The 15,991-nt window shown below is 45.7% G+C and overlaps 1 protein-coding gene across 1 annotated transcript; it reads right to left on the bottom strand.

The window, feature by feature from the left end:
- Window positions 1-1,712: 1,712 nt before the first annotated feature.
- Window positions 1,713-10,077, bottom strand: LOC143276401 (protein phosphatase 1 regulatory subunit 3B-like). Its single transcript, XM_076580889.1, has 2 exons — window positions 9,845-10,077; window positions 1,713-6,139 (listed from the first exon to the last, which is right to left on the bottom strand). Exon 2 carries the CDS (start codon window positions 6,129-6,131, stop codon window positions 5,079-5,081), a length of 1,053 nt encoding a protein of 350 aa, XP_076437004.1. The 5' UTR covers window positions 6,132-6,139; window positions 9,845-10,077; the 3' UTR covers window positions 1,713-5,078.
- Window positions 10,078-15,991: the final 5,914 nt, after the last annotated feature.

Below are 15,991 nucleotides of genomic sequence, written 5' to 3'. Positions count from 1 at the left end.
GCGTTTCTTCTGCTGTCAGTGAAGGCCTATCTGTGTATGTGTCAACTAGAAGGTGTGTAAACGAGGGAGGGAACTGCATTTGTAACTGAGGAAGTTTCTGGGTTTGTTTGCCATTGTGAAGTTTTTCTTTCTCTGTGAAGTAGATCAGCAACAACCGGTTAACACTGGGGGTGCCTCTCTCTTTTATTCATTCATTTACTTATTTATTCTTTCTTATAAGGTGCAGCATTACTGCTGTATTTGTTTATCTATGACAATTTTAGTGAAGGACGAATCAGAGATGTCTTTGTGGTGTGATAATTTAAAGTGTGCGTTTTTAGAGAGAGAGAGAGAGTGTGTGTGTGTGTGTATGTCCGTGCGTGTGTGTGTGTGTATGTGTGTGTGTGTGTATGTGTGAATGTGTGTATATGTGTGTATGTGTGTGTGTGTTTGCGTGAGTGCGTGCATGCGTATTTAATGCTCGTACGAAACGTGTGTGCGGGCGTCTGTAAGCACTTGCATCCGTGCGGCGTGAGTGTACAAGATGTTTCCTTCTGTGAATACGCTTGCTGTGAAGGTTCAGGGTTTACCTTAGGTTTTGGGTCACCCAAACAAGGCTGTAACAAGTGAGGAATGGCTCATCTTCGGGATCTTGGGAGGAGATGATACAATGGTAGCTGGTATCAGAGCAAACGGAGTTTACGGCTTTCTCATCAGTCCCTGCCCTGTTTTCCCATATTCCCTCCCAAAATGCGCTTTCTGTATGTTCAGTTTCCTCTGAGTGATGCCCTACGTCAGGGTATCTGGGTCTGGGCAAGATTGGATGTAAACCCAGTTTGGGTGCGGCGTGTCAGTTTTCGTGCAACCAAAACAACACAACAAAGATCGTCTTGGTTGCCTCAGTGATGAACCAAGTTCACTCAAAGTTCACTCTGTGTGTGTGTGTGTGTGTGTGTGGTGTCGTGTGCGCGCGTGTGTGTGTGTGTGCCGACCCGTTCCTCTAAATTAAATGCCCAGCCAGCATTTCGCACTGAAAAATTAAGTTTCGTTGAAGTATCACAAGGCCTGATACAGTAACATCTGATAATCGTCAGAACGGTTGGGAATGTATATATAATTATGGACGCCTTGCACGTGCATGCCGAGCACATCGCCGACCAGAATAGAAAGTGGTTGAGGAGGGACAGAGGTCATAGTGCGGATGTGCACGCGCACTGCAGATAGAACCTTCCGAGTGAAGTTCCAGTGCATGGGGGTGAGAGATGGCTCAGTGCCAGGGTGTGCACCCGTCCATCACTGCTGGATCCCTATGCTAGCTGCAGTTCCTGTGTCGGGTGTTGGCGAAGTGCAGTCTGATGTGTGTGTGTGTGTGTGCGCGCGCGCGTTTTCCAAACCACCACTTCAAAACCAACCCACCCACCCTGCGGGTTGTTTGCAGAGTGCTGGTTTTTTGTGTTTTTTTGTCCCCCCTCCCTCAAAAAAAAAACAAACAAAAAAACAAACAAACTAGGATATAAGAAAACCACTCTCCCTCAGAAACTCACCCACCCTCCGTCTTGCACTTTGTAGGTTTGAAACAATTGACTCAGTCGATGAATGTACAATTCAATGCTTGTATGCTTGTTGGAATCTCCTCTCTTCTCTCAACACACACACACACGACACCATACTGTAACATCATCAGTCACAGTGCACGCACGCACGCACGCATGCACACACACACACACACATAATTTCAATGTATCGAAGACTTTTATTTACAGTTTTGTGTTTGTACCTTAACAAAGACACCCACTACTCATATTCAACACACCGGCATTGATGAACACAACCGCTGACGGAACAGCAAATGTTTGTAAATATATTTTTTCTCTCTCTCTAGCTCTACGTATATATACCGTACCGTACATGTACGGCGTAATATATAAATTTCACACAATGACTACAGTCACTACATACTGTTATACACCGACACTTAACTTTGTATTAGTGATAATGTTTAAAAACAAACAAATCTGAAAAACTCAAACCCACTCCATACACATTCAACCGGATAAATGCCATTATATAGTTGTGATGAAAGCGCAATAGCCGACGGATCTGATTTGAACGATACAGTAGCAATATTGCAAGTTTTAGTATTAAAGGCATACAAACTGAATGGGAAGAAAAAGAAGACACGAACTCTTTCGTTCACGTCTGTCGTTTATGATGCAGTTCTTTCGCGCGCGCGTGTCAACACAACACACAAACATACACACACGCGCGCAAGCACGCACACATAGCGTTTTGTTATAGAAATAAAAAAAATTTTAAATCATAAGAAACACTTCATCATAAACCACTAGCATATCACTACACCGGGGAAAACAGGAAATGAGGTGGGTTGGTGGGGGGGGGGGGGACTGAGACGAGAGAAAGCGAGCAGTTCTCAACCAGCTGAATCCGATCCAAGAAGCACGGGCGTAGCATTAGTCACACCAACAAATCTACCCGTAACAACACTCACTCACACAACATGCCAACAAAGCTCTCTCCGTTCTATCTGGGCAACCAATTGGGCCGGCAACTTTCATACGCTTGTACATGTATGCCACCACCCGGCCTGAATGATCCAGATGTAAAAAAAAAAAAAAGAAAGAAAATAAAATAAGATATAAACATCTTTTCTAGAACCGGTTTCACACATGGCAAACGAAAGACATGGCATAGGTAATGGATGGATCTTATCATGTACTGATCCACCAATTCTTGTGTCTTTTAAGAGCAGCACGCAATGCTTTGACATCACACAGCAGTTTGTACAGTTTCGATGCGGTTAACACCTGTCGGGACGGCCTGGCCTACTGAATCTCACATTCACACACGGCAGAGGAAGAGGTAATCTCTAGATACCTGTCGCCACGCCCCGCCCCCACCCTTTCCACCCCAAACTTTCTGACGAACTACGAAACATGCATTAATTCAACTCGCATCACCTCTCTGAACCTGTATAATACACATCACACAGCGTTCACCACTGTTCGTACTTATTCACCTTTTCACACACAAAACAAACACATATGAAAGTCAACCATCCCAAATCGGTTACATTCAACTTCATATTCTGTTCACATCAGTTCTAACTAAAAACAAACAAAAAAACACCGGAAATGAATCGCCAAAGCAGTCTGCGAGTGGCAGGTGTAACGGCCCAGGTCACATGTTGCTCTGGCAGACTGGACACACGCTGGGCAGGGTAAGTGGCTGGAAGCTACCTGGAAGATAGCTGTCTTGAAGATTAACGTTCAACGAAAAAAAACCCAAAAAACAAAACAAACAAAAAACCGAACGACGTGTATTGGTCTACCTGCTATAACCAAGATGATGAACTGACACGGAATGCATGGTTAGTACGTCAATCAAGGCAGCCCATAAGAATTCTGGACAATGGTATTGCAATGAGGAACAAGCGGTATGTAAACCAAGTAACTATTCTGTACCGATTCCAATTATTGCCTCGGGACACACACCCTCTCACTCACATACCGTCACTGTCGATATCCACACAATGATTAATCAACTTGCACTTCCAACACCTCACCATAACACGTTTACAATCTATAGCTGCCTTTGTTGCTTGTACATATTCTACACACAAGCATGTTCCTGTACAAGATCTACTAGCCTGGAACTAATACTTTCATTGATTACTTCTCCGTCATTCAGCGTTCAATGGTAAGATGGAGGGAAAAGGGAGCAAAATTAAGACACGGCAACTCCCAAACATTAACTCGCCCCGAAAAAATTCAGTGAAATAAAGTTAGAAGCTGATAATTGTCCAACACATCAATGCTGGAAAGAAGTCAGGGGTGGGGGTATGTAAGGTTGAGAAAATCACACCCCCCACCCACCCCCACTCGTGAGCCGTTCCTTATGTTTTTCATCAATAGAATCATTTTCTTCTCCGCCTTCATGTCTTTTTGTTTTTGTTTTTTAATGATCACACGAAAAGACAACAACTACAAAACCCACAACTAAACAACCTATGGTACACAAGGATGTCCAATAATCTGAAATGAAAGATGTTTTTTGACAAGTGTGGTGGAATTAGCTAAAGGAAATCAAAACCCTGCAAACTGTTCTTCTCACTCACACTGCACATCTATATATGTTTATTTCTATTATTATTAACAACTGCTGTTCAGTAAAAGCTCACTTCGATTATCTTATGGAGAAATAATAAATGGGCACTATCGATTCGTCAACAGTCCGCAAAAAAGTAAGTACTTTTAATTCAAGATTAACATCAGTGGTATTCTGCATATATCGGGGTTTTGTCCCGATTATTGCCATAAATGGAGAGCCTTTTTTATCACAATAATTGTGAAGGGGTCTCCCCCGCGCTCCATTGAAAAAAAAAGGGGGGAAAGCATACTTTATGTAATCAAAGTACACTTTTCGATTCATATTCAAGTGTCTTCAAATGCCTCACATTGTTGAAGGGGAAGAATATGACAAGCAGCTAAAGGGGAAATAAATTCCACATACAGTACGTGTTGCCGTATGTTAAGTCTATATTTCTCATTGTTTTAAAGTGAATGTTGATTTCAGATACTGTCAAAAAGTTTGTCAATGCCCTTCATTTTACCAGAAAAGAAAAAAGAAAGTGCTCACGCGCGCTCGCGTGTGTGTGCGTGAAGACGGAACAGTGCATGCATTCGTATTTACACATGCTCGAAAGTCCATCAGTTAATAGCACCATGACACTAGTCGCATGTGGAATTGTCAAAGGAATCGTTTGAATTCGTTTCCTCTTCAAGACCCAGCCAGGTCATATGCTGCAAGCACGATGAGAGAGCGCCGCCGGTCAGAACCCAGTGCTGGTGAGACAGGGTGGCGGGTCGGCACCTGCCTACGTGCTCTGAGCGGGGTCAGGCCTCAGCTTGTCCAGTGTCTGGTGGATGAAAGCAAGACGTGACTGACAGTTGCATGCCCGAAGTGCTGCATTACTGGCACTCTGGGAAAGCCACAGCGCACTAAAGGACTATGTCGGCCTGTTCCAGGCCGGAAGGAGGATGGTGGTGGTGTGGGGGTGGGGGGGGGGAAAGGGCGTCAGTTCAGTAGTAAGCCGTTTCCAGGTCATCCTGCGGGCACCTGAGCAGGCTGTTGCTGGAGCTGACGGAATTGGCGTTGGGGTCCTCGCCGCCGAGATAGTTTGCCGGCTGATGAGGGTCAGCGTCCTGGTTCCAGTGCACGACGTAGTTGTTGCCGGCGTTGTTGTCCCAGCACTGGATGCCATCGGCCTCGTAGCACACGGCGAACTGAATGGGGTGGGAGCGGTCGGAGGGGGGGGAGATGTGCAGAGTGAACTGGTACGTGTCGTAGCCTGGCCGCCTCGTCTGGTTGAAGAGGGCCGTCACGTCTCTGAAACTCTGCCACCCGTCCGTGGTGCAGCGCCCGAAAACCCACTTGGACGACGCGCGGTTGTCGACGTAGATGGTGCAAGTCAAGTCGTACTCGTTCACGATAATATTTTCTACCGCCACCCGATTTCGTCGCAAATCCTCCTCGAAGGTTGGCTTTTCCAGGGGCTGCGGGACAGGCGTGAGGAGCGGAGGCTCGTTCTCTAAGCTGTCTGACAGTTCGTCCAAGTGGAAGAGCTCGGCCAACCCTTGGCTTGTCAACGTCGGCGGAGCTGAAGGGTTGTCCAGCATCATACGGACCTCTGTCAGCGGTTTGCCCGCATCGTCCGCAAAAGACACGCGCTTGGAGCTCTTGTATGATACGGAGGGGGAACCGACAGTGGACTCTGCAGCAGACACATTGCTTTCAGAGCTCCCGCTGTCGACACTGTGACTGTCTTTGTCTCTGGAAGAGTTGGCAGACATGATAGACTTGAGAGGGGTGGTGTTGAGACCACAGGAAGGGCCATAAACCTTGACACAGGTTGTGGAAACCTGGACGCAGGTTGTGGAAACCTGGACGCAGGTTGTGGAGGACCGGGCGGGGGGCGGGGAGAAGAACGAGTAAGGGCTGTAGTTGGAGGCTAAGCTGAGGCTGTGCAGGCTGAAGTCGGAGTTAGGCGGACTGACCGACAGCAGGTAGGGGCTGAGGTCCATCGACATCATGCTGCACGGCCGGCTGTCCGCGCTGGGGACGATGTCCAACATTGTGATGCCTGAAACACACACCCACACCCTCACCGTCACTTCACGCCCAGCACTCACCACCCTCAACAACAAGGGCACCAATACAACATGCACGGTGCACAGCAATGAAAAGCCACTGCACTGCCAACAAAAGCACCACTGCACTGCCGACAAAGGCAATCAGAGTTTTAAACGGGTTCTTCAATATCAGAGTTAGTATCCAGTCCATGAAATTGTGGAAACCTGCGGATTATTATTTTTTTTTTTTAAACACTCGTGGTTTGCATGCTAAACAAGGGAAAGGATGTCAAACCAAAACCATGCACACCACTCACTGACACTAGCTAGTTTTAGCAACTGTCGTCCACAAGCCATAGAAAATAATGTTTAATAAGCAGTTTCGAAAACGCATGTCGTTCAAACATAACGTCTCCGAAACTGAGACCAACATTATCAACATGCATTTTCTGTTGACTCGTTATGAGAGCATTTCTTTTCAGGATTATCGTCATGGTTATGTGGCACTGGTATTCTTTGCCTCACCTGAAGGACCAGATCAAACTCGTAGGTCACTTTTGGTTATAAAAACAAATTATTGAAAAAAAGGAAGGTGGGTGCGGGGGGGACATCATCAGCCTGAGTCAACACTTCCCTTGATATAGTGCCCCATTCTCTGCAACTGAAACTCTCTGCATAAATGCTGCTCAGCAGAAAGGGAACGGCGTGAAGCAATTGATATTTACGCTGAATTTGTAGTTAAATGTGTGTGTGTGTGGGGGGGGGGGGGCTAGAAAACGAGATATGTTACTGATCATTCAGCAGTTCAGCCTTGTAGGAGAAAGAGATCGAGGGGCTCTTTCTTATCCGCTTGAGATAAAATGGCAATACCTAACCCTACGCGAACTGACTAAAAAGCCGACGAATCCTTTTTGATCGTACTTATCAATCACGACATTACAGCTGGACTGGGTTGTTCAAGCGATTAGCAGTAGCGCCGAAGTTTGCTCAATGAAAACTTGAGATTTTTTCCTAAATCTACGTTCATTCGATTCAAGAACATTCCTCGTAACGCAAAGCAAACACAACAGGCGATGCTGCTAAGTAATATCGCTTATGCAATCCCGCGGCCCAGGTTACAGAAACAAGGAACTAGACTTCAAAAACGAAATCACGGATATGCTGTAACAAGATGGGGGAAACCCATCACGTAGTTTAAACGACTCATTCGCTTCATCGGTGTTTATAATGCGTGCGGAACAAAAAGACAGCAACAGCAACTGACAACCGACGTGCCGGTCAGCAAACACCACAGTGGCGTGATCGTCAGTTATTGACGCTGGCGCTGAGTCAGATTATGTACTGACGTCAGTCAGTCGGGATGAGGGTGATTCCTATCAGTCTGTGGCAGACAGACACGGAGCGAGTATCAGCATCGGCCGTCTTCCGTGCAACCTGCACTCACGGACGGAAGAGTTCTATGCTCAAGTCGTGTCATTTAGTGCTGAAGCCCTCTCTCTAATCTCTCTCAATCACTTCTGTCAACCGAAATACAATAGAGATCCGTCTAATTTTAGGTTCAATTTACTCATGTCTTCAAGACAGAAATGTATTCTGTATAACTTAGCCATATTATATATACACGAAGGACTGAAGAGACTACGTACAGTTATCTCGTGAATGTTGTTGAATATTTGTGTTAACTATTTTGGTTGATATGGTTGATATTGTGCTAACAAATTTTGGTTGATCTGAAGTGTCTACTTACTGTGTCATGTCATAATGAACCCCCCTTCAGTAAGGGGCTCTGGCCTTATCTGAATAAAACATTCGTTCGTTCATTCGTTCAATCATTTCTGTACAGCAATGTGATAATCACAAGCGTTGGTCATGACTTTTGTTTCGTAGGTCTCCGGTATGTCGTCGGTCCGATTCCGATTTCAGTACATACGCGACTGAGTGCAAATATTCACAAGCGTCGCTGTGTTAGTGTGCGTGCGTGTGTGAGCAGTGTGTTTGTGTGTGCGCGTTCCGCGGCGTCAGTGTGTGTGCGCCGGAGTGTGTGTATGCGTGTGTGCCGTGCATGCGTTGCGTTTACGAATCTGCAAAAATCGTAGAGAGGGGTCGGTGGGGAGGAAAGGAGGAGACGAAACATCACGGGATAAATAGCTGAACATGTTTTTTTTTTACCGACCCATCCATGGGCATGGAAAAAAACCAAATTATGCAAAACACTGAAAAACAAACCAATACCATTCAAAAGTTGTTGCTTCGACACAAAAGGCAACACAAAATACACACAATCCGAAGAAAGGTGGCTGATGCACACTAATAAAAACAGCCCGGACCACTGGCAGGAGCACGCACATACACAGCTAAAATAACCCCCCACCCCCATCTCTCTCTCTATGTTAATAAAAATACTGGTATGGACATTAATGAAGCATCAGATATTACACACAAAAAGAGACTTGGTTATATCAAAAATCAAAATCAAGAGAGATAATAGAGAGACTGAATGACAGAGAAACTACGACATCAAAAATCAAGAGAGATAAATAGAGACTGAATGACAGAGAAACTACGACATACTTGACACGCAAGGGACGGAGTGAAAAAGGCGTTGAGAATGAACAAGTACATGTCTGAGAGTCAGTTCCTGTTATCAACACTAGAAGCGAAGACTCGCTCAAAACGAGGTCAGTTGATGAAGAGTGCATTGGAACCGGGTCAGTGCGGCACACTTACTCTTTTTGGGACAATCAGCAAATACCATATCATACCGTACATGCCTACCGGCTGAACGCACAGAACCTTAAGATACTTGTCTCACCACTCCAGTCTACTTCCGCTTAAAATTTTATTTAAACCAGTCACACACACACACACTGACACACACACAGAGCGTTCAAATACAGCATTGGGCAACTTCGCCGTTGCTTCTCTCGTCAGGTGGTGCAACAAGGTCAGTATCAGACGATTCTGGCCGGCGCGTGTACAGTTACTGAATGATTTATCTCATACAAGCATTGTTCAGTTATTGAATTTATTCCATTAAAAAAAAAAAAACCAAAAAAACCGGTTCTCCCTCCTTCCTCCCAACTCACGATACACACTTACTCTCAGTGTTTCTCCTAGTTGGCTGGCAATCCCATAACCTGGCAAGATTTGATACTTTCAATCAAAAACCTTGTGAGTTAACTGAACCGAGTTATTCGTCAGTAGGCGGGCTGGTTTAACTTGAACAACGAAAGCCTCGAAACAGCTCAAAATACTAAATGCTAAAAATTAAGTCTAAAAAAAATATTAAAAAATTAAGGACTGATTTTGAAGAATCCACTGGTATCAAGATTGTCATATACAATTTAAGAGTGACCCAGTCATGGTAGTTCAGTGATAGTGATATACAATTTTTTTTTATATCCAATATGGCTTAAAAAATCAAAATAAACATAGAAAAGACATTCACACAAGCTACAACAAAACATACGTTTGATCTTGAATACATCGTCAATGATAAATCAAAGTGAATATACTGTGGATCGATCAAGAATGGAATCATTCATAGCTTGAATTTCACAAACGTCGCATACGGAAACCAAAGACAAATTACACTCAATTATCAAGTGAGCCATAGAGAAACACCAGACAAATTTCACTATGCTTATTTTCAAATGAGCACCAGAGAACATCGCCACCCCGCAAATCAATTATTACCGTGACAAATTTATACTTACTTTTTCTTAGTTACGGTTTCCGTGAAAATCGCGTGATGGAGTGTTCCACCACTTGTTGAGTCGAGTCTCGAAACCCACTCGCCACAAATATTGATTCTATCTTTGTTCTTCTCCGATCCCACGCGCTAACTGGACTTGTATGCAGCAAACTTCTGACAAACGCTTTTTGGTACTGGCTTATATCGCGTGAAACTATGCCCGAAACATCTAGCTTGAATGAGATCAAGGGCGCTGTCGTCTGCTTTTCAGCTTCATGTGAAACCACCGTCGACCAATGAGAAAGCGGAGGGAGAGACGAGCAAGCCAATCAGCGGCAAGGTCAACACGGGGCCCTCACATGTTGCACGCCTGCTGCCGTTGCGGTAAACACACACACACACACACACACTGTTGAACTACCTGGCTGGCTTGAACGTAGCTGCACAGTCTCATTTTGCTCTTGCAGCCTTGTCCTTAATTTATATGGAACTGGGCCATATACCCTCCCTTCTCAGTTCTCCCTTTCTCTCATCCCTGCACGATGTTGTGGTTAACTGTGACCTAGTCATGGCGATGCATCTAGCTCACTTTTAAAGATAGCAAGGGAACAGCTTTCCACAAATTACACCATGAAAGAAAAGTGCAGTTGCTTCTCTGAAGAGTCACTCTTTGTGTGTGTGTGTGTGTGTGTGTGTGTGTGTGTGTTGCACAGTTGCCGCATTTTCCCGCAACCGCTGTGATGTTTCCAAATGTGTGCCCGCCAGTTCGCCTGTTTACAAAGTTCAGTTGGAGAGAACAAAAACAACACGCGCACGCACGCACTGGCACGCACGCACGCACGCACACACACACACACACACACACCGCACACACACACACTCACACACACACATGCAAAACATGGATTCAGCTCTCGCAGTCAAGACAACACCACGGAAAAAGAGCAACACATACACGTTGGCAAACCTAATAATGGTTTTCTAGCCCGGTCCCTGGCAGACGGGTTCCACGGTGACTCGAATGTATCAAGTTAGCGTTCTTACACACCGTTTCGTCATTGCCGGATTTCGTCTTTCTTGCCGATTTCATCACTGCGGGAGTAAGTCACTTTAACGATGAACATGTCTGCCTACGTTTCAGAGGGAGAAATGAGTGTTTTGAGGACGGAAGTGGATTAAGAGAGAGAGACATACAGACAGACAGAGACACTTAGATGGGCAGACAGACAGATGGACAGACAGCCACATTGTCAGATGCTACTTTGCTCTTGTGGGTGCTCTCTCTCTCTCTCTCTCTCTCTCTCTCTCTCACACACACACACACATACACACACACATGCATACAGATTCTCTCTTGAATCATGTAACCTGGTCGGGGCGAGGAATGAAAACTAAAAGGCACGCAGGTGCTATCTTTCAAGCTATCCTCGCCTGAAAATAAAGATTTCAAGTTTTGTTTTGTTTTTTTCTACTGATGTGCACGCACGCCTTTTTTTCACTCACACTTGTGTTGAGTTGTGCCAGTGCTGTTGTGTTGTGCTGTGACGGTGTGTGTGTGTGTGTGTGTGTGTGTGTGTGTGTGTGTGTGTGTGTGTGTGTTCAGTTGTGTGTGTGTGTGTGTGTGTGTGTGTGTCAGTGTGTGCTGTGAACGTCAGTCAGACATTTTCATCACTCCCAGCCCCCCACCCACCCCTTTATATATATATATATATCCCTCTCACATACACAAGGTCGTTTTTTTATGCTCTGCAAAACTCAGTAAAGACCTGAGTTTGTGTGTGTGTGTGTGTGTGTGTTTGGAGGGGCGGAGGCGGAGTCCCCAGTACACATATTCAACCAATCCGTGTATGATGATGGTCTATTTATAATAATCTAGCGGGGTGGGGGGGAATTTTAAAGAAAAACAGCAAAAGAACAAGAACAGGTGTTTTTTTTTAATCGAACGAACAATATCGCTACCTGCTGTGAAATGTCAAAGATTCTAAATATTTACATGTATCGGACACTGAGGATCTTAACTGTTTTGAAAACAATGACAGGCGCTGTTGCTGAAAGAGTGCTTACCAGAGAACTTAAGTTTTGACGCCACTGAATGACTGACTCACGATTCAGGTAACATGCTTATATGTCATGTCATATGACTTTATTCTGTGTGTTCTTTGGAAGGTCCAGATCATGGGCAACCGTATACGCTTATATTTGTCTAAACACCCACACTGATGAAATGGGGAACTGAAGGAAAACTGAAAAGCAAACATGCAACAGATCAAAAACACATCCGGACATGGCACCAATTAAGCAATTCCCGTCCCAAAGTATTGTGGGCTGACCATTTGAAAAAAAAATTAATAAATAAAAAGAAGAAGAAGAAGAAGAAGGAAAAAAGAAGCCGGCTTTGTTGACCCACGGTATTGGTCAGTTGTGGTGACTAAGTTCTTCATTGACCAGAACTAGAAAAGTGATGCAGGCATGGCATTCAGTCATGTGTGTGCTGTGGTTGGTGCGCTGAATTGTTAGGGAAGGAGGTGGGAAGGCAGGATCTGTCGGCGTGTACGTAACTCAGAGACAGATTAACAGACTCATGTATTAGCCTCACGGTGCCGCTGCCAAACAGCCGACTGTCTGGTGTTGACTTGAAGTCAAGTTACGCACCCATGACCTACCCGTGTCGGAACTCACGTGGTCATGGTTTAGGGATGGACAGATCGTTCAATCAGCTTAGTTTTATATCATGGAAGTTCCTGGTGTAATTATTATACATTCTCCAACGATTCTTCAGCCTGTGTTACCCGCTTGCTTCAAGAGCTATCGTTCTGAGCTGTAACTGGGTCCCTATCCTTCCCCTGGTCTATATATGGTCCGGAAGCAACATTGATCTGTGCCGGGGAACATAAACCTGGCAGAACACAGACTTCAGGGAACACTGCACAGACATGGAGGAATATAGACTTTCGGGAACTTATACCTGGGAGAAGATTAAGGCCGGGGGTGGGGGGCGGGCGGTATAGACCAGGGGGAACACAGCCAACGCACCCTGCCCAAACGTGTACCAGGTTAACGTATAGTCTTTCCAAGAGCTTTCAGTTGTACGACCTAAAACCGTTCAATGCGTGAAACGAAAACACATGCGTTGTTCTCCTTTGTAAACATGTAAAATGCGCGCGAAGATCAGTGCGCAATTTACCTTTGAACGTCGATCACGATACTCTTTTATGGGCTTATTCAAAATGGAGTACAACCCCACACGTCTCCCTTTCTAAACCCTCCTTCATTCAGCACCCAGTCCAACACCCGCGCACATAAAACAACAACAACAACAAAACTTGACTTTACGCCCTTCTGATGTTGGACGCATGTGAAGTGGCACGAACTCTCTCTGTGAGGGGTCAGCCCGATTAGCCCACAGCCCAGTATGCCCAGGATCTGGCCAGGGTGGAGATCGTGTGTGTGTGTGTGTGTGTGTGTGTGTGTGTGTGTGTGTGTGTGTGTGTGTGTGTGTGTGTGTGTGTGTGTGTGTGTGTGTGTGTGTGTGTGTGTGTGTGTGTGTGTGTGTGTGTGTGTGTGTGTGTGTGTGTGTGTGTGTGTGTGTGTGTGTGTGTGTGTGTGTGTGTGTGTGTGTGTGTGTGTGTGTGTGTGAGTGAGTGAGTGTGTGTGTGTGTGTGTGTGTTATTGTTTTACGTCTTTCTACTTTCAGTGATATCAAAAGAGACAGAGACAGAGAGAGACAGATAGAGAGAGAGAGAGAGAGAGAGAGAGAGAGAGTGTGTGCGCGCGCGTGTATATGATTTAACACGCGGGCAGTAGGTACGTCAGTATACTCTGCCAGTCTGAACGACTCAACGTTTCCATCGTCAAGAAACCGCCCTCTTCTATTCAGTCTCTCCGCAGAAATGTCTCAACTTGAGGCAAAACCAGTCCTCTTGAGGGCACTGTCGTTGTGTCTCGTTACCAATGCCTGTATGACAGTCAGTCGTGTCCGACTATAACCATCAGAACAGCAGAGGAGGCAACTGCTGTCCCAACTGACTGGGCTCTCGAGTTTGATTACAGTGGAGAGTGTTCTGCCCAAGTTACATCCCCATTCTCTCGGACAAGAGGATTTTAGGACAGTCAGCGTACGTTGGGACGGTTCCCAAAGGCCAACTAGCCCCCCAAGGCTGCAGCACTAAGACCCAGTGCAATATGGCCTGCTAGTTTAAACCCAACATCTATCGGACTGTCAATCAGGCCGAGATGGGACATAGCGGCAGTGATGAAGCGAAGGGACGATACTTTTGGCAAAGCCTGTTAAAATTTCTTCATTTTCCTACTAAAACCGTCGTCGGTGACAAACGGCTCTTGGTCCGATAGTTAATGAAAGTCAAGTGCTAAGAGATTCCCCTCGCCACCTCCCCTAATCTCGTGTGTGTGTGTGTGTGTGTGTGTGTGTGTGTGTGTGTGTGTGTGTGTGTGTGTTTGTGTGTGTGTGTGTGTGAGACAGAGAGAGAGAGAGAGAGAGAGAGAGTGTGTGTGTGTGTGACAGTGCGTATATATCACAGTGTATGTGTCCACCTCCCCTAATCTCTACCAAATGTACACATTACTGTGTGTGTGTGTGTGTGTGTGTGTGTGTGTGTGTGTGTGTGTGTGTGTGTGTGTGTGTGTGTGTGAGTGTGTTCACCTCCCCAATTCTCTATCAAATGCACACATACTGTGTGTGTGTGTGTGTGTGTGTGTGTGTGTGTGTGTGTGTGCGCGCGCGCCGTGCGTGCGTGCGTGCGTGTGTGTATGTGTGTTTGTCTGTCTGTCTGTCTGTATGCGCGCGCGCGTGTCAGGATGACAGGAAAGGAGATAAGGTGACACACAGGCAGGCAGACAGACAGAAAGACACAAGTTACGAAGCAGGTAAACTGGCCCTGACAGACATTATTCGTCAAAGCTCAGCGAAGTCGAAAGAGTCATGTAGCAGGGACATAAAGAAAGAAAGAAAGAAAGAACAGAAACCGAAACACAGCTGACCCCGATCAGTCCACGTACTCCTAAAGACGTGACGACAATCACCTGACCGGTCAACACTGTCAGCAGTGCCCAGTGCCAACACACTGACCACACCACTGGTCAACGGCTGGTGCCGGCACCCACACCTTTTATTACCACACTCTCCAACTACACGCAGCGCCCACAGGTAGGGGGTTGGTAGGGCTGGGAAGGTAGAGGGGAGTGGGGGTGGGGGGGAAGTGTCACCAGGTTCATTACCGGTACTGTTCAGTGACGGTTTGATCTGGCACCGACGGTTAGTGAGACCACACGTTTACCCGGGTGACAGTCACGTATAGCGAAGGACCACAAAACGACAAATGATCAATGACAAAAAAACAAAAACAAACAAACAAAAACACGGTTCACATATTACGTGGTGTGTTTAAGACCCGACAAAGATTTAATGATTATCCTGTCCTGTTCAATATGCATCTAATCTGTAACATTTTCGTTTGTAAGTTAAGAGCTACCGATAAATGAAGCACGCAGCACTGCCGAGTGATTTGATGATGGTTTCGCCAGGACATGAGCTTGTCTTGGGAGGTAGGGGGGATTTGGGGGTGGGGAGTGTGAGGAGGGGGGGGGATATTTTTACGCATGCTGCGACCACGGCGCTGGGTTTCTCCAACACTCCCTCCTCGCTCGCCTGTTTTCCGCTTTTGATTAGCCGGGCTTTCTTGCTACAGTTACCAGAAGATCGATTGCCAAGAGTGAGCCAAGTCTGGTGGTGGTAGGTTTGCGTCAATATTAATAGACATGCTTGGGAAATGCAGTCTCATGGCTATGGTGCATAACGTTTATGGTTTGTGTCAAAAGAAGGAAACTTTTGTTTCTCTTTTCTTTGTATCAACTGGAATCGAAACGGCAATTCAAATCAAATCTTTTTTTTCTTTTTCAGTCACCATGAGCGATGCCCCATAAAGTTCACACCAGACTTGTTAGTTTCAGCGACTGGTTGGACTGAACAGTGCAGTGCGGGTGAACGATTTCAAAGAAGAAAGAAGAAGAAGAAGAAAATCTTATCACTTATAAATCCCAGCCTTCTTCGAGTTTTGCTTCTTTTTGACTGCCACACAATACACAGGTATCCGTTAAAAAAATATATATCAAACTACCCCCATCACTACAGCTAATAGCAAATGAAGAAAAC

The sequence above is a fragment of the Babylonia areolata genome, chromosome 2 (assembly GCF_041734735.1).
Source record: "Babylonia areolata isolate BAREFJ2019XMU chromosome 2, ASM4173473v1, whole genome shotgun sequence".
NCBI lineage: Eukaryota > Metazoa > Mollusca > Gastropoda > Neogastropoda > Buccinidae > Babylonia > Babylonia areolata.
The sequence above is the reverse complement of the archived record's forward strand: the minus strand, read 5'-3'. Positions and strand labels throughout refer to the sequence as shown.

Excerpts from the sequence above, each read along its gene's own strand:
- LOC143276401 (XM_076580889.1), bottom strand. The coding sequence starts at position 6,131 with ATGTTGGACATCGTCCCCAGCGCGGACAGCCGGCCGTGCAGCATGATG.